The following is a 21,521-nucleotide window of genomic DNA, read 5'->3' as shown; positions in this document are numbered from 1 at the left end:
ACCAGTCCCACCACACACCATTGAGGCTGCTTTTCCACCAGAGATAAATCGTCCCTTACAACCAGAATCGCTTATCTGCATGAAATGTAGTTTCGAGAAAAACGCATTTAAAGGTTTGCATGCTCTAAAAACCTATAAAAGCTAGTTATACTAAAAACATCTCTGTGTTTCTATTTAGATAATTTATCCCTTAATAGGATAGGGCTATGTTATTTACTCTATACTCGTGCCGAGTAGGTTAAAATAGGGCTTTTCTTCAAAAGGTACTGCAGATAAGCGATTTTGCCTGTAGACACGTTTTTTTTTTATCTTCTAAACTAGCAAGTTTACGCAGATATATTGGATAAACTATCATTTTAAGTCCATAATTGAAGCATTTTTCGCCGAATACAGTGTTAAAATGCTTACATGTTTTATACAATTTAAGTTTTTAGTTAAGTCTCAGCGCAAATAAGAGGTATTGGCTGTAAACAAATCGGAATTTACCTCTTAAGCGCGCTTAAAAGTGCAAAATATTTCTAAGATGTTTTGACTCTAGGCTTTTTTTCTGTTTTTCTATCTTATATGCAATGTAGCATTATTCTGTTTTGTTTTTATCATTCAAAGACATATAACTTGTATTTTTCGAAAGAGTTCCATCAATCTATTTCAACAAATAGGTACCAAATAGCCCAAAAATATAAATAAATGAAAACTAGCGAGCTAAAGTCTTAAATATAGTAGTATATTTCTAGTATATGTGAGATATATTACGTTATTCCTTTAATATCATATGTGCTGCTTAATACATTTAATTATGGAACTTTTGATTACATGCATACAACAAAAAACATATTTTATTCAAACATTTTAATAAAAAGGCACTTAGCGTCTCAAGGCTCAAAGTAACCACTCAAACAGTCATGAAAAAGGAACCGTAATGGTAATAACCATCAGTCTTCTTCTTCATCAAAACGATAACGAGCATGGATATTCAGGTTTCGATGAACTAAATAGAAAAACATAGGTATAACCAGACAGACCGTCGAAATGAACCGCGAGTGTCATTTAGATACCTACTATTTACTACTTCGTATCGTAGGTACGTCGTATCAATGAATAGCTTATCACGGCATAAAACATTTACGTTGTCACACATTTTCATTGTTCTTGGCTTAATATTTGTATAGGTAATATTTTTATCAATTACATGTCGTCTGACTTTTTGAGTTTTGATACCAGGCCTGTAACTTTGCAAACCAACCGTCGAACAAGACAAGGCAACAGAAAATCGAATCCAAACTCTGTTGAACCTCTTTCAGTAGAGGAATTTAAACTTCCTGCATTAAAAAGCTATACACAAATCCACTGCCAATAAGCGCAGCTAAAAAAATAAAGATTTAATGACTTTTTACAAAAAAAATGTTATACCGGAGATTCACCATGGCTGGTTGCACTGGCCTGTGATGAAGACGTTATTGAGCGTGTGCCGGACGTAGTCACAGCTGAGACAAGCAGTGATGAAAAATAACCTTAATGGTAATAATCATCAGTCTTCTTCTTCATCACTGCTTGTCTTAGCTGTGGCTACTCAAACCAGCCATGGATAATTAATATTACCTAAGCCAAGAACAATGAAAATGTGTGACTACGTAAATGTTTTATGCCGTGATAAGCTTTTCATTGATACGACGTACCTACGATACGAAGTAGTAAATAAGTAGGTTATCTAAATGACAATCACGGTTCATTTTGACGGTCTGTTGGATCTGGTTATATGTTTTTCTATAGCCGCGTATCCATTAGAGCAGCCTCAGGCCGAGCACCGCGAGCCGAGCCATATTTTGTCGGTTTTTTGACCGTGCTCAAAGGAGCCTCAGTCTGAGCCGTGCCTTTGGCAGCCGCTCGGCCCGAGGCTGCCTCTAGTGGATACGCGGCTTATTTAGTTCATCGAAACCTGAATATCCATATCCATGCTCCTTATCGTCACCTGAAAGAAAAACACTGTTAAATTACGGCAAGTGAATCGCTGTTATACATAGTTCTGTTCACTCACGAAGGCGCGCCCCTCCACAGCTAATGTACACGAGTAAACCTCTTAAGTACTTACACATTGTCTTAGTCTTAGTGTGCGTGTCTGACGGTACGATTGCGACTGAAGCCATGAGGACAAGTTCGAGCTACGCACACATAGACTTGTCGTACGGATACGTTTAGGTACAATTACAATTATAGAATGTGGAGGGGCAGACTTTAATTAGTGAACAGATCTATAATTACCTAAATAAGTTTTTAAAAATTACTTATTATGAATCGTGCTTTCAAGCGTGTACGAACCGACTAAGCTAGCCTACACAAAGTGCACACTACTTTATAATACAGCGCGAAACGTCTAAGCGATACTTAAGCGATTTTGGCTGTAGCGCTTCTTATGGTCGAAGCAAACATTGTTACAAGCAATATCGCCTATATTATATTTAGTTTGTTTTCGCTGTTGCAATAATTGAAATATAAAGTAATGCTCAACAGGCGAAACCTACTAACATTATTTTAGCACTTTTAGGCAGTACTCAAATTGCATTTTTATTGAAATCTTAACATTCCAAAATCGCTTGTTTGACATTAAAATATTTTGCTGTTGTAAAATAAAAAAAATGCTGTTTAACCGACGCATAGTTGTTTTGGCTGTTGATTTTCTTAAAAATCGGCTTTAAGTGAGCTTAAGAAAAACGTAACTCGGTATTGGAGTATCGTACAGTAAAACGGGTTTCAACAGCATGTAGTTCTTGGAAAGTACATTCTAACGATATATTTAACTCAGTTTTGCCCAAAAGTGACTTTAAGCGATTCTGGTTGTAAGGGGACGAAATAAATAAATATCATATGGGACTTGACACCAATTGACCTAGTCCCAAACTAAGCAAAGCTTGTAATATGGATACTAGGCAACGGATTAACATAGTTATATAGATAAATACATACTTAAATACATATTAAACATCCAAGACCCGAGAACAAACATTCGTGTTATTCACACAATTATCTGCCCCGGCTGGGAATCGAACCCGGTACCTCAAGCTTCGCAGTCAGGTTCTCTAACCACTTGGCCATCCGGTCGTCATGTGCGAGGATGTGTTTCGAGGAATATGTTTTTCATTAACAATAGAGACGCTTCATTTACACATCCACGCTCAGCACATCTCTGGTGGAAACAGCTGAGCGGAGCGAGGCGAGCTAAACGAAGCGTTTCTATTGGTATGGTGGAAACTGAGCCTGATTGTATGTTTGCCAAGTAACTGGACTCTTTCTCAGTTTATTTAATATAGTTGTTTTACTACGAAAGAGTACACGTGGTTTGTCCCACGATAATATCGATTGTTTGCTTTGAAACCTAATACACGCTAGTACCGGTTGACACTGACAGCGCCACCTGTTGGCGAGTAGCGGAAGCTTGAGTCTTAAATGCAGTTGGTTAAACTAGTGCGAACTAGATGGCGCTACAATGAGTTATTGGTTATTGATCAGATTGATTAAGGTAAAGCTGCTGTATCCTGTGACTTCATCTGCGAAAATATACAATTTTGCCTGGCAAAAACTAACCTATGTCCTTCTCGGGATATCAAACTAGGTATCTAAACTTCACCACAATCGGTTAGATCGGTTGGCTGGATTTCTTGTGAAAGCGACAAACGAACATACGTAAGGATGCTGGATATCATGCACGAAATCTCAACGTGGTAATTCATTTTTTTCTTGGGCGGGGCACATTGCTCGCAAGACGACCGATGGGGTCTGAAGGTTCTCGAATGGCGTCCACGGACCGGGCGACTGGCTGTCGGTAGGCCTCCAACACGATGGAGCGACGACCTGGTTAAGATCGCGGGATCGCGTTGGATGCGGAAAGCACAAGACCGGTCTGAGTGGAGAGCCTTGGGGGAGGCCTATGTCCAGCAGTGGACGTCTTTCCGCTGACATGATGATGATGATTATTTTTTCTTATTGTTCACCGTTGTAGCTTAACGGTTTACCTCTGTGGCCCCTCAAGCATTATCGTGGATTCAAATCCGGGCTAGCACCTCCGAGCTTTTCGGTGAGGGAAACCAGCATAAACGAAAAGTTCCCAAACCGCGCTGGGCCCGCATGGGATCTGAAGGCAAGTAGGCCTTCGAAAATCGGAGTTCGTATCTGACCATCCCTCTCACTTTTTAATAAATAGTATAAGCGTCAGAGGGACGAAACGACATGAACTTTGATTTTCGAATTGCGTAGTAGCCCCGCTGCGGACCAAACCCTTTTTAACCGACTTCAAAAAAGAAGGAGGTTCCATGTTCCAATGTTTGTATTTTTTTTATGTATGTTCGCCGATTACTCAGTCAATTGTGGACCGATTTTCAAAATTCTTTTTTTATTCCATAGGGTCCTCTTCTGAGGTGGTCCCATTGTCACTAAGTCAAGATCTGATGATGGGATCCTAGGGAAATCGAGGGCAAACCTCAAATTTTATAGGCACACCTATGGCGATTTTGGCATTTTTTGCATTGAGATAAGCATTTACATTCAGTAAGTATCATTTGGTAAACTGGACCTGATGAAGAAGACCGTAGATGACCAATAGAACTCGTCAAAGCTAAGTAAAGCTCGCTCGTCTATAAACGATCATGATTAATATACCTAGATAAGCGACTAAGAAGGAGCTTTAAGTTAATGATTCTTTCGAACTGATCTGATGCTGAAGCCGGAAGGTAGGCAACGGAACTCTGTTATAAGACAACGTAACTAAGCCGTGTTTGGGCTTCATGAAATCGTTGTGAGATGTACTTTGGCTACGAATCATTAAAAAGTGAGAAATAAAGAATTTTTTTAACAAAAAAGTAAAGCCGACCACGAAATCCTTGAAAATAATTTACTAGCACTACGTACCTACTTGCTCGAAGTCGGTGACAATAGACGACTATTGTTCCATATACATAGTGCTAGTAAAATATTTTCAAGGATTTCGTAGTCGGTTCCATTTTTTGTTATTTTTTTATTTTTTTTATTATGACAGGAGGCCTGTACTCAGTTGATGGATGATTATCGTCCGATTATTGTTGAATTATAAGTCAAGAAGATAACACTATCGCACGTAGGTAGCTATACCGTCAATTCATTATGTAATTAATTGATACACGTAGATTAGATTGCACTCGAGTCTAACACATGATAGCAACTACTACTACACCACTAACCCACGTTTATACTTTCCTACGTGTTGTCTATTTGTACTTAATACTATCGTTGTGTCTGTGAATAAACGGGCGTAACTCAAAAATCGTGAATTTTGGCAAATCGAGTTTAAAGTTGAAGTAATTAGCACTTCTCGTTTCCGTTTAATTATTTGGTAGGATTTAATATTGTTTAATATGTTTTTTTATAATTCCTAACGTTGTATATAATGTCTACTTGCACTTTTTTCTTTTAAAGCAATTTATGTTTGTATATTTAATAATATTGCTATGGTTTTAAAAAACTGCATTGATAAATCACTTTATTACAAAATGTAGTGAAATAATAAAAATAATAAATGATGCATGTCTTAATACAACACCAATTATTCAAGGGTTATTTTTTAATAAAACGAGGCAACCCGAATTACGTCATTTCATTTTATGCGTTTGATTTTGTGCTAATAAGAAGTAAATCCAAATATATGCTTTTATTTGCTTAAAAGTTGTCAAAATACTCTATGTTTTCCTTATTGCAATAACGATCTATCTCCAAATGGCTCACGAAAGACAACATCTTGCTCGCAGTCAGTTGGAACATGACTGAAGTTAGCTTTAGCACCAAATTTATATGAAATTTGCAATTTTGTTGAAAGTAAAACGCACCAAGTCGTGCTATCTCTTTTTAATACCCGATTTAGGCGGGTTTAAGAAAGAGAGCCGATAGCGCTGTCAGATACCTATAAGCCGTTTTAGTACAATAACTAATTTTACGCCAATTTTGAGTTAGGCCCGTTTATTACTAAGCGTGCGAAATGTATTTTCTTTGTTTCATTCTTTCTTTGAAATGATTGTTGGATAAATGACAAGCCATTTTATTATGTGAGTTTTGTTGTTTTCTAGGCCGGCAACGCATATGCAATCCTCTGTTGTTACGAGTGTCCATAGGTGTTGGTACTGGAACTAGTATTTAGGTCCTTATATGTAAAAATTAACCAGCCTGGAACCGCAATCCCAGAGCGTTACAATTTACAGGTGACCCGCAGGCTCGTTTGCCCCCTTTTACATAAAAAATATATTTAAAAAAAAAAGGTTCAAATGTACTGTTATCATTTTTCCTCGACTCTTCAGGCATTTCTTAGCACTTGCATTTGCACTAACCGTTTTATACAAATACACGTGTCTGGCTTTCATGACCGGATGCCATAATCTACCCCCTACTTAACCACACTTCAATTTGATTTACACGTTGAAAAACTATATGCTGTACATTTCTGCTTTTAACCACACATTTACAAATCCCCCGCCATGCGATCCCGCAAACCTACTAATATTATAAATGCAATGTGAAAGTTTGTGAGTGAGTATGTTTGTTACTCCTTCACGCTGAAACGACTGGACGGATTTGGATGAAATTTGGTTGAAAGTTAGTTTATAACCTGGATTAAAACATAGAATACTTTTATCCAGATATTCCTACGGTATAAGGATAAAATATGTAAATAACAACCGCTGAGCTTAGAGTCATGAAATTTGGTAGGTATCATAGGTAGGTAGCTGGACGTTTGGAATAACACATAGGCTACTTTTTTAAAAATTGTATTTGGAAAACGCTTCTCGGAAATCAAGCCTGCTACCCCGAAAATCGTGATTCAAGCTTCATATCATGCAGTCCTGCTCACGCTTATTATTTTACAGGACATTGAAAGGGACGATATGATACAAACTTAAGAGGAACCCCAGGAACCGGAAGACTGACCTCCATAAAGCAAAACTATGGGTACAATGGTGCCTTTAATTTCCGGATTGTCTTATCTACGATTGTGGATATTTGCTTGAGATGATGGTGAAGATATAACAATGATTTAAAGGACTTGGTTATGGGCTAGGCATCGTCACCACAGCCATTCGTCACATCGTTATCTTGTCCTGCTGACGCTTATATATAATACGAGAATGAGAGGGACGGTACGATGCAAACTTTGATTTTAGAATTTCGTAGTGCCTCCTAAATCGCTTAACACGGTGGAACCTTTGTACTACCTGTTATATTGACTATGCCATCGATTGATGTATATCGATTGGGTCGAGAAGCGATTGATCGGATAACCGATCGATGATACTGTTCGACGTCGATCTAGTAAACGATTGATCGATTAGTGTAGTAGAAACTGTTGAACAACGTCGACTAATCCCAGTTAAATAATAGTTTATTTAAGTCACCGTAGACCAAAAGACATTTCTCATAGCATCAGTATGTCAAAACACCTGGCTCTCATAGCAATATGCCAAAAGATCCGTCTCTCATGACACCCGTACCTACGAGTATACGTACAGTCACCAGCACCAATATCTGACACAACAAGCGTGCGCATAAATATCTGATACGACTCTATTTATAGGGCCGGAAGGACGTGTCAGATATTTTTGCACGCTCCCACAGCGGAGCGTGCAAAAATAGCTACTAGGGGGCTACTACGGAATTTCGAAAATCGAAGTTCGTATCCTCCTAACGCCCAAAGTCCCAAAGTTTATAAAGGCCCTGTCCTTTGACATTGAACTCTCTCACAAGTGACATAAAACTTCATGTTCATAAAACAAAAAATTTACTTGGGCGTTAGGAGGGTATGGTACCGTCCCTTTTACTCTCATAATAAATAACATAAGCCTCAACGAGACGGCAAGATATAAAGTTCTAATTTTGCACTTCGTAGCATAGGGCCATTATTTTTGTCGTGGTAAAAAAACCTCTCATGTGGCATTCCACATTTGATGCGTGTGCCTTTTTTTAGTTTTTAAGATATCACATTTGGCTCCACGAATGTCATAAGTGGCTACAAAAGTTTTTAATAGTTTCAACGAAACATAAAATCACTTGCGTTAAAATTGTTGACGTTTTCGTAAAGACAGTCAAGTGTGAGTTGAACTAGCGCAAGGGTTCCTTGCCTGAGTAAAAAAAGGTTTAATAATTAAGTTGTTTTTTTTAACAATAAATTTTGATGTTTGTTTATAAAACATTTTGCAGTGATAAATTAATTCGTATAAAGTATTAAGCATAATTAGGATTACGAGTTTGCGGCGCTTGTTGTCGAGATGAGGCCTAGCCTAGCGTTTCTGCAGGGCTACTACGAAACTCGAAACTCGAAGTTCGTGTCGTGCGGTCCCTCTCGCTCTCGTATTAAATAGTGTAAGTGTCAGAGGGACCGCACGACGGGAACTTTGAGGTTCGACTTTCGTAGTAGCCCAGCTGACGCTCGAGATTGCAATCGAATGACAGATTTCGCATACACAAACTGTCATTTGATTGCGCCGCGAGCGTCAGAAACTGGTCAGTCAATATTAAGTCTTTCTAAGGCCCTGCCTTTCCGGTTGGTCGACGCTTCTGGCATAGTAAATGAGGAGAAGTATGTCCACTCCGACCCTTTAAGAGACAACTGCCTACTCCGGCGCGGACGCTTAGGGTTGTCGATGTCTATTTTAGATTAATTACCTACCGGCAAATAATTTTAGTACGAAAGTTAACTTAAAATTGTTTTAATGTCTGTGTCTAGACAAACAAGATTCTATGCGGCTATATTATTATGGTGATGGCGGCTGTGTAAATACTAGTCATGTTTACCTACAAATAATACTATAACTATATTGTTTATATATAAGCAGGTAGTTATCTATTATTTTTTCATGTGTCCCTACACGAAACTATTACACTACACTTATATACTACTAATTTACAACTATACTAAATACAAAAAAATACGTAAGTACGCGGACGTAAAAGGTGATCATCTCACACTCGCAAGACGAGCGAGCTAAAAATAGAAACATTGAAACATAAAACCTCCTCCGTTTTTGAAGTCGGTTAAAAATTAAAACATACAGCACCGACGGCAGCGCAGTCTTGACGACAGAAAACTTAATCCTCCTTAAATTATCAGTGTGTGCGTGCGGCGGGTGCGTGCGTACCGGCGCCAACCGGCGCGCACACATTTAAGCCGCGCGATGTACTTTTCTTTGTAGTGAACTTACTTCTCCTCTTTTACTATGCTTCTGGGGACCAAAGAGCAAGTCCTTGACCGTACCATACCAATACCATATTGTTAACAGCCAAACTAAACAAAGAACAACGGCACCCTTCAACATAAAACAAGTGCCTAGATTATCGGAAGAAACAAAAAACATAGAACGAAACATACATACAATCTTGCATGCTGAAAAAGCATGAAACTTCATGGAGCACTTATTACAGGAGGTGGTTACGAGCGCTTCACGTTTTGGCAAAAAACGAGAGGCTATAACCACATTTCGAAAAGGAGGTCAATCGTCGAATCCAACTCGGATGGGCAGCGTTTGGGAAACTCCGCAATGTCTTTTCGTCGAAAATTCCTCAGTGCCTTAAGACGAAAGTCTTTAACCAATGTGTGTTGCCAGTGATGACATATGGATCCGAGACGTGGTGCTTTACTTTAGGCCTTATAAATAGGCTCAGAGTTGCTCAGCGAGCTATGGAGAGGGCTATGCTTTGCGATGGTTCTTAGACATTTTTCATCAAAATCGGTTCAGTCGCAAAGCGTGACAAAGGGGGCTCCACAGAAAACCAGCGTTACTGCACATAATGTGCGGCAACACACGCTGAGTGGAGGGAGACCCTTTTTGTATCCTGTCGTGTAACATAGTTTTAGTGCTAGTTTTAGTCTTAGTTTTAGGTGGTACTTATGGAGCCAAAATAAATCTTTCTTTCTTCCTTTCAAAGTCGGGGGTTTTCCAACTATTTGTTGACTTTAAAATGCTAGAAAAACGTCAACTAATGTAAGGTTTGTTGTTTTTTCCGAAAGCGCTGGTAGTTTAAAAAATTACGTGTAAAAGTGCCCATTGCAGCCTATTTACTGAATAAATGATTTGAAATTTGAAATTGAAATTTATTACTGTAAGATTGTGGTATTGATGGAACCGAAATAAATCTCTTTCTTTCCTTCTAACTACGAGTATTGGGTACGAAAATGTTTAGTACCAATGAGGGCTATCGCGTATGAATTCGCCACTAGAGGCGCTAGTGTAGCGTGAGGTCTCCGAAATGTCAAATCTCATAGTTTTTGGGTGAGCTACGCGGGTTTATTTATAATTAGCATAATTTTGTGAATATTTTGCAATATCTGAAATTAATTATGGCAAATATGCGTTCCGGGACAATGAATGTCTGTGTTTTGAGACAGTTTTGTCTTTCGGTAACCTTTTTCCTCCCTTTTCCGAACAAAACGGGGACTACGCAACACTGTGGCATGCTCGATATTTTTATGGTACGGTTTTAAGGTGTATTAAATATGATTTTAATCTAAACTTTGTTTTCACGCCCGTAATAACAGACTTTGAAAGCCATACTTAAAAAACTCACGCTACAAAAAACGATAGCCCTCATTGCAATCATCCTACTTCTAAAGTCAACTCCTGACATCAGTACTTCAACGTCTTCCCGGTTAGTTATCTTAAGTAGCCGACTCAAATAACGGCATTAAATATGTCAACAGTCAAGATATCGTAGTAAAATATTTGGAGTATTCAAATCTCTTACAAGGTTTTTAGGAAGGTAAGTAAGTAGGTAGTTTGTGTTTTTGCGTTTGATTTGCGTTTTTGTTCATTTAGTTGCTATGTTTCCTAGTTGCTTAAAAATATAGTCGACTAGCCTGTCGCCCGCGACTCCGTCCGCGTAGAATTCATTTTTCGCTATCCCGCGGGAACTTTTCAATTTTCCGGGATAAAAACTATCCTATGTCCTCGGGACTAAAACTGTATACCGAATGTCATCTAAATCGGTTCAGCGGTTTAAAGGTGGTAGGACCTTGTGCAAGGTCCGCTCGGATTGCTAACACCATCTTGCTCGCTAATCCTGCTGTGAAGCAGCAGTGCTTCCACTGTTGTGTTTCGGCGTGGAGAGTAAGACAGCCGGTGAAATTACTGGCACTTGAGGTAATCCATCTTAGGCCTCTAGGTTGGCAACGCATCTGCAATAACCAGTGTTTGTCAAACAGTCAAAAAAAAAAAAACGTGATGAGTAATGATTGGTGAACGGTGGTGATTGCATGGTGATTGGTCACTTTGACGTCCAACGTAATTATTATTAATTAGTCTGTGTTGTTAAAAATATAAAACCATATTTTATATCGTTAAAAACTCTCAGACTCTAACAGCCTTATTCATAAAAATCCTTAATTGAGGTTTGATCGGTCTGTTACTTAAGCAGACTGATTAAGCTTATTAGACGGTTGTCAAGAAGTATGATTCATAAACGCTTGCTAGCAGTCTGCTAGTTGTTGAGCTGCTGATAGACGGATTAGACGCGTTATGTTGGCCACCTTGACAAATCAAAGACAAAAAATGGCCTAATCGATAATTAAAAAAAAAAATGACAGCAGTGACAGGCAAATTACCAGGAAAAAAATAAAAAAGCGAGATGTTTGTTTCCCGCCATTTCCGATCCGCATGTTTATGTTGTGCAAAAAGCCATAATTATGTTAATCATCCTTATTTTTTTTCATATTTATTGTTAATTTATTGTTGCTAATTTAGACGATTTTTAAATACGAATTCCTGAAAATAAATTTTCCTGTTTTTTTTTTAATCTGCGTAGCCCTGCCTTCACTATAAATATCTTCGGTACCTATGGTTTTTTGCTCTAGTCAAAGTCAGCTGTTCAAACTCTATTTTGTGACTTAGCAGAGAGATAAAGGAGGGTCTACGGTCCTCTAACTTTAGCAGAGCCTTGATCGACTGATTAGCGCTAACAGACGTTTATGAATCATGTTTAGCATCGGGCCTTCAAGGAGCCTTCAAGGAGGCTCTAACTTTTTATGAATAAGGCTGTAATTTGTTATACACATGTACAAATTGATGTGATAAATAATGATTTGAATATTAATGAGACTGATACAAGACATGAGGTTGACGTAAACACTCGTTCGATAGATAATTATAAGTGGTGTATACTATACTTAATGATCATCTATATATTTTTTATTTATATATAAATAAAAATGAATCATAAAATGTGTTGCTATGCGCAAAACTCGGGAACGACTGGTCCGATTTCGCTAATTCTTTTTTTGTTGTGTTCATTACTGTCAGGAGAAGGTTTTTATGGAAGAAAATACAGAAAAAACAACGAGGGCGAAGCCGCGGGCAACAGCTAGTTCATAATAAAAATGCAAACCAGTCCACCTATTACTAGTTATTATTTAGTATTATTTTATTTATTAAATAAATGAATATGATTATAAATATGACTTTTTTTATGTTACCTATTTAGGTAACTCATGTTTTATACGAATAATATTTATAAGCATAATGGCGGAAAAGTCAGGAAAAAGTCGAAGGACCCTGTAGGAAAACTATCATTAATACAATTGTTAGCTTAATTTACTCAAAGGAAACATTCTTTTATTTTTAAAAAGAATCAAAACTGCATTAGATTTCACTTTTTTTTTAGTTCAAAGGCCGAATTTTTATTAGAGAGATTATATCCTGAACAATTAGTATAAGTAATAAAAATGGGAGTTATTTTTTGTATTTTTTTAGCTGATTCGATTCCCGGGTGGATCAAGGGAATTTCACATCAGGCTCTAAACACGCCTTGTCGCCCTCGCCCCATGAATCACGCATGCACCCCGGCGCCATCCGGGTGCAGCTGCACTCACGAATTACACGTCACACGCGCAGTCGCACAACTAACAGCCCTGGGCTACTACGAAACTCGAAGTAAAAGTGTCAGAGGGACCGCACGACACGAACTTCGAGTTTCGAGTTTCGTAGTAGCCCTGCTGTACCCTTGGTGTAAGTTTTCGGTTACAAAATACGTCTCGATCGCGTTCGCGTTAAAATCTCAATTTGTATGGGAACACGAACATCGCAAACGTTCCGCTAGAGGCGCTGTTCGTGTTTCAATACAAATTGAGATTTAACGCGAACGCGATCGAGACGTATTTTGTAACCGAAAACTTACACTAAGGGGCTGTTTCACCATCCAATGATTAGTGTTAACTGACGATTAAATGTGATGCCGTCTCCGTCTATTCGAACAAAACAAATAGAGACGGCATCACATTTAACCGTCAGTTAATCAGTGGCTGGTGAAACAGCCCCTAAGGGTACTGAACTTAGCGCTGCGAAACCGGTTTTGACCTTTCGGCACCAAGTTCGCAACACTAGCGTACGTCATTGCCGACAAGTGTCCGACCAACTGCTAAAGGAACAAAGACTTTAAAGAGTAACGCGTTAGGTTTGAATTTGGTTGATTGTGTGTTTCGCTAGCGGGGTGACTTAAAGGGCGGCGAGGGGTATCGACCGTTATCCGTCTCGCTCTATCACAGACGGCGAGCGCGCGCCGGCGGTGCCACACGCGCGGAGTGCCCGCGAAAAATCATGTCCACGCCGTTTCCGCAATGTGCTGGCGTCAAGTGTCCAAATTACAAAAGACTGTGCTCATAGTGCTATTTTACTCCACCGTCTACGTTCTCGTATCGTACACTATATCCCCGGAGACGAATTTCGCGTTCGTGAGCGACGATTTGCGGGTGGGGGATAAATACGCGTTGATATATCTCTCGTCGCCCGGGACGCCGGTTTTTACGGACGCTGAAGGCGCGGACGTGTTCCGGTCCCGTCGCTGCGGCCTGTGCTTCATCACCAACAACAAAGGGTTCCTCCCGATGAGCGAGTTCGACGCCATCCTGATTCCAGGAGACCGCAGCGCGCTCTTGGATACGGCCGCATACATGGCCATCGGGAAAAGTTTCTCGATCGAAACATCCACAAAATGCTTGAGAAACAAACTCCGGAGGTGTAGCTGGGAGCCTCACATCACCTCCCTTGACAGCTCTGAGCCCTTCGACCTCTGCAGCCTCTGCGACCATCTCCACAGAGAGCGCCTCAAACCAAACAGTTAGAATCTCCGCATGTGATAATAGTTAATAATATAGGCTCAAAATGAATATGCCTTGTTAGCTTAGGAGTCAGGTCTTGTATCTCAGATAAGGCCTGTCAAATATTCAATACGTTTTCTAAAATATACCTGGTAGTTATATGATTCAAAGTTATATATGTGAATTGGTGCTTAGTTTTCTAAATTGTTTAGCAGATAACTGCAGCACAAATCTCATAGATTATCCTTCAGTTAACACGGATTTTGCAACTATACGTAAACTTCTACATTCTCTTACATAAGTTATGTTATCTGTTTAAAGTCTTACTATATTAATATGATTATATTCTTTAAACACCTACTGTGCGATAAGTGCATTGATTAGTAATTCAATTTCGTTAAAATAAACGTACATTCCCTTTGCGTGACAGTCGGATTGTTGGTACGGGTGTTCCCAAAAACAAGCACCGCTACCATATAGTTATTGAAGTGAAAACGGATGGGTTAAATATAAATACAAATTAGGTACAGTTTTTTATTAGACTGAGATATTATTAAAAACCGACTCTTCTACTGGGAAATTTGCCAATTACTATGCGTATTTGCTACTTAATCTTGCAACAAATACTAAAGACCATCTATCAATGAATGAATTATTAAGTACTATTACAGTATTCAGAACTGCGATTGTAACGGTATAAAACCGATTTGAGGAATATTAGGTTCTAATCAGTAAACATTTGATACTCTCAAAGTTGATCATGAAAGTTAACCATACCAACATAATGGTAACAATAATCATCGTCTAAAACAGTCAAGATATCGAAAGCTGCCACAGTGACTATTTATAATGCTTGTCTTGCTGGTGCCAATTTCATTCTGAAGCAATGTACCGAAAATGGCGTCATTTCTAAATCTGTTAACAATACCAATAGGACAAACATTTTTGAGTTTGTTAATAACACTTTTGCTGTCGCATTTTCTTATGTCATCGACTAATGAGAATAAAGACTCATTCACTGCCACCGACGCATATATGCGTTTTTGGAACTTCCCCCAGTGCCGCTGTCAAAATTATTCATACATTTTGAACGCACATGTGCGTCGGTGGCACCTGTGGTCAGTCAAGTCAAGTCAGGTGGCAGTGAATGCGTTAAGGGATAGTTCTGGTCGCATTCTGTCACATTTCATTGATGTTAAGTTTTACTGCAAATTAAAAAGAACATTGTTTCTAAAGGATAGTTTCGTCCTGCAAGAACATCGTGCAAGTTATTCTACATTGCGGCACTCCATTGGCTACTTCAAACCTGTTCCCTTTACTACCTTGGAATATAAGTAGTAGGTACAATTTGCACGATTTCTTGTAGGTCTAAGGCTTAAGAGATACTCATCCCTTTGTCAAAGAATACGTTGACAATCTAAGTATTCATCACTACTTTTAGGCTAAAAACTCAAAGGTGTTGAGGTTAAAATACTCAATAATCAAAATAAATTCCGAACATTTTAGCCAGTCGTTGAGTAAATTCAACTGAATATCCTCGTAAAAGTCTTTCAATCATTTCTAATCGAGACTTGTCATTTTGAGTGGTTTACACCGAATTTTCTGATTTCACGTTGTTAATTTGATATATTAACTGGGTTATTCAGCAGTTAGAGCTAGTCTTGTTTCTACAGCTGTTTAACATGGTAAAGAATTGGACACGGAAATTTGGTTTCACTTAATTTTGCACGGAACATGTTCTTCTTGCTTCATCTGCATGGTTGGTACAAGTCGACCTTGAATGTTAAATATAACTATTTTATAAAAGAGTAGTTAAACCAGTACCTATTTCTTTTATTTTTGATGAGGTATATTTTATGCCTACTTAGTTTTCCATTGAATGGTGTTATGTTTACTTTGTTGGTATCTCAGTGTACAGGTTATTTGTAAGAATTTCGAATATTTAGAGCCATACTAATTTTATTGTGGGGTCCAACTTTGCTTGATTACTCATAAATATCGACAATGCCCTCATTTAGTTTTAAGTGAATGAATTAAAAGCCAAATAAATGCATTATCATAATATTAAGAGTATGTTCGTCTAGTCATTAACTTGAAATAAGGCGAGGATCCTTTATGTTATGTAAATTTATTATAGGTTACCTAATGATATTTTTATGTTCAAGTTTTGATAATGTGAGTCAGTAATCGAACGAGTAATTGATTAATTTACGAGTAAAGTGAATGAAGTTATTGAATCATCATTATCTTTATATCATTCATTATTTTTATATTGTTTTGTACAAAGTATTACAGTAGGGTACGTTTGCTTGCTTGCACCGAGTCGCCGCAAGATACATCGAAGGCCGTTAGCAAATACTCGCTGACTTATCTCAAGTAAATGCGTCAAGTCTCGTATCGGAGTTTCAGAGTGCACTTACCTTTATATATTCTTTTATTATTAACGGAAATCTATCAAGTTTATGATATTAATTCGATATTTTAAGCTTTCGCGGGTCGCACTCACAAGTACTACCTATATCTCGGGAATTTAATCACGCCTAATTGTTGCTTAGTTAACTAATTCTGATAATTATTTGCCAAAGCAGAGGGGATTTCTTATCACTGGATATACATAAATACCTACAAAACTGCATAGATCCCTCGATGCGCGAGTCCGACTCACACTGCCGGTTGTTTTCAGTAATGCCGCACAGCTGTTGTAATTTAATTGTATTATTGTTTAATTTAAGTACAAGTTCCAAATTCTGTTGTTACGAAGGCATAAATACTCAGTATGTACCTATACATAAATAAAAAAAGAGTTTTTGCAACAAATGTTTATTTTGGGTCTGAAAAATCGAAGCTTTACTTTGTCATTGTTAAAGTTAAAATTGTATGGGCGATGACTTAAAAATAGATATAAGATATTTTTTAGTTTATTTTGTAAACTAGTTTATATGAAATGTCTAGTTAAACATAAATGTTTAATATAAGCACATAAATATAACTAATAAATATAATTGTTAAAAAATAAATTATGATTCCGAAATGCAACTTTGTATAAGTATACTCCACAATTTTAATCATTCTTTACTGTCAATCAGTGCGTATCTAGTCGCATAATCTTCGCAAGTTATAATGTAGATACAGATACCTAATGTTGTCAGAATTTTTAAGTCATAATTTTTTCCGGACGGAACCGTAAATTTTTCTAATTTTTAGGTCATCATATTATAGAAAACTGTGGTTTAGGTTAGGTTTGTTTTACGACAGTTCTGAACAATCAATGGATTTAGAGAAAAAAGAGTTATGACAAACAATACATTCTGACACATACATTATGACTTTCAACAATTATGCGAGCTGATATACCTGTCACTTTTTTAAATTTCGCATATGAGTAGGACAGCTAGACATTGCCTCTGATTGGGATGCTTTGAATCCCTTTAGATCAGGTACAGGCTATAAAAGGAAACGTACGTCATGTTACATCCAATATTTGTCATTTTTCAATAAAATACCATTACAAGCCGAGAATACAGTGCGCCTAAGATGTTAATGAACGTGGCAATAACCTAGCCAAGTAGAAAATTAGAAAACTCCAGAAATTTTCATTAATAATCTTAAAAACGGTTGCACTGATTTGAACAGACATAACTATGACCCACCGCAAGAATACAAAAAAAAGTGTCGAAATCGGTCCATCCGTTTGAGAGCTATGATGCCACAGACAGATAGACATACATACAGACAGATATTTAGCACTGTATCCATGCCTGTACTTAGGGCCTTGTCACATTTTCTATTTGCGGGCGAGTTGAAAGCGAGGCGAGCGCGCAGCGAGTTCGTAACGATTTCGCCGCGCGAGCGCGCAGTGCCCTTAGTGTAAGTTTTCGGTTACAAAATACGTCACGATCGCGTACGCGTTAAAATCTCAATTTGTATGGAAACACGAACATCGCAAACGTTCCGCTAGAGCGCTCTTCGTGTTTCCATATAAATTGAGATTTTAACGCGAACGCGATCGAGACGTATTTTGTAACCGAAAAATTACACTAAGGGCACAGCTATGTCGCTGCGAGCGTGCAGCGAGTTAGCTGCATGTAGCGCCGAAAACGCCATATTGTACACTCTCGTACAATAGTAACAGGGCCCCTTCGTCGCTGCGGGGCTACTACGAAAATCGAAGTTCGTGTCGTATCGTCCCTCTCAGTCTCATATTAAATAGTAGAAGTGTCAAAAAGACGGAACGACACGAACCTCGATTTTCGAATTTCGGAGTAACCCTGAAGTGTGCACGTGCCAGTTTATATTAATGTACAATAACTTGTTATCAATAAAACCTGCTATTTTCTGAAGTCTGTTTTTTTTTTTAAATTTAGTGCTACGTCTTAAAACTGTACATCATCTCGGCCTCTATCATACGTCCTACTGCTGGGCACAGGCCTCCTCTCAGAATGAGAAGGCTTGAGCCGTAGTTCCCACGCGGGAACTTCGCACATAAACAGAAACTGAGATGCAAGCCGTGGTCGGACTCACGATTCTTTACTATACGTTATTTAATAATTAGAGTATTTTTAATTACCTATATTTTGTTATTATGGCAGGGAGGAAAACGGGCAAGCAGGTCATCTGATGAGCAATGACCAACTACTCAAGGAGAGTCATTGGCCCGTTACCAGCATAAGTACATATGTATAATGCATTAAACTAATCCATACTAATATTATAAATGCGAAAGTGTGTTTGTATGTTTGTCCGTCTTTCACGTTCAAACGGAGCGACGGATCGACGTGATTTTTTGCATACGGATAGTTTATGGGCCAGAGAGTGACACAGGTTACTTTTTATTCCGGAAAAATGCACAGTTCCCGAGGAAACAGCGCGTGATAGCCGAATTCCACGCGGGCGAAGCCGCGGGCAAAAGCTGTTTAAAATAAAAAAGCCTGTTGGTGAGAGTTTTCAGTTTGATAATTAATACCTTGTAAAATAAAGCAATGTAATGATAATGATACTGAAAAATACTGATAATGTAACAAAGTGAGAGCGCCAACGAAATTAACCACGAGCTTTGCGGTGAAGGAAAACATCGTGAGGAAACCTGCACAAACCTGCGAAGCAATTCAATGGTGCGAGTGAAGTTCCCAATCCGCACTGGGCCCGCGTGTGAACTATGGCCCAAGCCCTCTTGTTCTGAGAGGAGGCCTGTGCCCAGCAGTGGGACGTATATAGGCTGGGATGGATGGATGTCTTCCGGCTGATGATGATGATGATGATTCCATTCAAAATTACCTTAACGCTATTAACACATCAAATTGAAGTAAACGCGTAACTACAGGATCTCTAGAGGCGGTCAAGCGTGAGTGGCATTAAAACGTTTGACCTTTTATTAACTTGCGACGCAAGAAGTGAAAGGTGACCCGGGGCTATTGTAGCTGCGGGGATATTGTACCTGAGCCGTCTGATGGCGTTCTTACGACGCCATATTCTTTTTTTTAATTCGCAATGATCTAATATATGGTTAGATTAGTCTTCTCGGCCATTTTACGTTGTGTTCGCCAGAAGACTGTCTTCACACAACACACATTAACATGGCGACCATGGCGTCGTAAGGACGCCATCAGACGGCTCAGATACAATATCCCTCCAGCTACAATAGCCCCAGGTCACCTTATCTATTATAAATTTGACGTCAATATGTCTGTCGGTCCGTCTGTTTGTCTGTATGGCATCGTAGCTCTGAAACGAATAAACCGATTTCGATGCGGTTTTTTTACGTTCAGCGAATTTGATTGTGTGGTTCCTGGCTATGTTTCATTAAAATCGATTCAGCCGAACCCGGGACCTTGGCTTGTACTCAGGTTCCCTAACTAATAAACTCTCCTGTTTTTAAAAGCCACGTTTATTTAGAAGGACGTCTCGGTTTACGATGATGATGATAATTTATAGAATCAGGCATTGCTTTGCCAAAGTCTATATCAAAGAACTTAACCTTACTTTGCTCACCCGCGACCTTATGATAGCTACGTTAATACAAGAAATGTGTGTTCATGCAGTTCCTCCACCACCGCACTGTAAGTACACACACCAGCCACACAAACCCATATCACCACCACCACACTACACTGACGCGTTTCGAACTCAACCAGAGCTCATCTTCAGAGCAACCGTTCACCATGCTACCAGAAGATTCACATCTAACATAATAAGAGTAAATTGAAGAATAACTAGCAATTGCCGGGCCCATAAACTATCTCTATGCCAAAAATCACGACGATCCGTCGCTCCGTTTCATACAAACACACACACTTTCGCATTTATAATATTATTATGGATCGTAGTGCCCTAACAGGGTTTGCAGGTTTGCTCGCTAATCCTGCCGTGAAGCAGCAGTGCTTGCACTGTTGTGTTTCGGCGTGGAGAGTAAGACAGCCGGTGAAATTACTGGCACTTGAGGTATCCCATCTTAGGCCTCTAGGTTGGCCCCCTGGTGTTGCAGATGTTTATGGGCGGTGGTGATCTCTTACCGTCAGGAGACCCACTTGCTCGTTTACCATCCAGTCGAATAAAAACATAATAATATTGGGACATAATTTTATTTGTAAGACCTTTTACAGTCACCAGCACCATATCTGACACAACAAGCGTGCATAAATATCTGATACGACTCTATTTTAGGGCCGGAAGGACGTGTCAGATATTTTTGGTGACTGCACTGTACACGTATAAAGCAATAAATGATTATGATTATAACATCGGGTTTCACTAGGGTTCCTAATCTAACCGTACCCTAGAATGTACACTCAAACTGACAAACGCATCCTGTTGCAAAATCCCTTTTCGCAAGCGGGCCGACGCGCGAAAACATGACTTCCATTTGCGCACTGTATTGGGTAATAGACGCGTGTTTATTGTGAACATGATCGGTTGGATCTTATTGAGGTAAGTTTTTTATTATTCCACCCGCCAAATAATATAATAGGGTGAACCATACAGTAATTGGCCACGGTACAGTAATTGCCCACTGAATTAAATCAAAAATTTACAAAGAAAAGTGGCATAAATCATAACAAATATCGTACTAATTATAATAATCTAGTCGCTTTTATCATTAAATTATTTGTATTATTGTTGTTTCATATAAAAAAATCAAGTGGGCAATTACTGTAACGTGGCCAATTACTGTATGGTTTACCCTACCGGGTGGGTCCTGTAACAGGAGCAAAAAATTAAAACACACTCGGGTTCTGCTACTCAAATGGAACTAAATACTTTAGGACGTTTTTGGAGTATTTTTCTATTTTTTATTTCAACCCCAAATTTTGTTACTTTTACGGTGACTAAATAAGAATCAAACACTATGTGATATGCGGAAACAAACACTATGTAATATGATTATGTGGTGCATAGGAAAAATTTGTGTCTGTACTGTACCTACTCCAGCAGG

At 38.7% G+C, this 21,521-nt stretch overlaps 3 protein-coding genes across 7 annotated transcripts in view; all 3 read left to right on the top strand.

The window, feature by feature from the left end:
* Window positions 1-21,521, top strand: part of LOC141435369 (uncharacterized) — a 758,872-nt gene that overhangs the window by 286,714 nt on the left and 450,637 nt on the right. The window lies entirely within an intron of this gene.
* LOC141435368 (uncharacterized) lies at window positions 13,544-18,432 on the top strand. Its single transcript, XM_074098076.1, has one exon. It carries the CDS (start codon window positions 13,613-13,615, stop codon window positions 14,114-14,116), a length of 504 nt encoding a protein of 167 aa, XP_073954177.1. The 5' UTR covers window positions 13,544-13,612; the 3' UTR covers window positions 14,117-18,432.
* The window catches only part of LOC141434933 (glucose dehydrogenase [FAD, quinone]-like), a 16,827-nt gene continuing 16,299 nt past the window's right edge, over window positions 20,994-21,521 (top strand). Inside the window, exon 1 of the mRNA XM_074097418.1 lies at window positions 20,994-21,016. Coding sequence (XP_073953519.1) covers window positions 20,994-21,016 — 23 coding nt within the window. The remainder of the gene's footprint in view (window positions 21,017-21,521) is intronic.

This window comes from Choristoneura fumiferana, chromosome 14 (genome assembly GCF_025370935.1).
Source record: "Choristoneura fumiferana chromosome 14, NRCan_CFum_1, whole genome shotgun sequence".
NCBI lineage: Eukaryota > Metazoa > Arthropoda > Insecta > Lepidoptera > Tortricidae > Choristoneura > Choristoneura fumiferana.
This window is presented reverse-complemented; position numbering and strand designations above follow the sequence as displayed.

Excerpts from the sequence above, each read along its gene's own strand:
- LOC141435368 (XM_074098076.1), top strand. The coding sequence starts at position 13,613 with ATGTGCTGGCGTCAAGTGTCCAAATTACAAAAGACTGTGCTCATAGTG.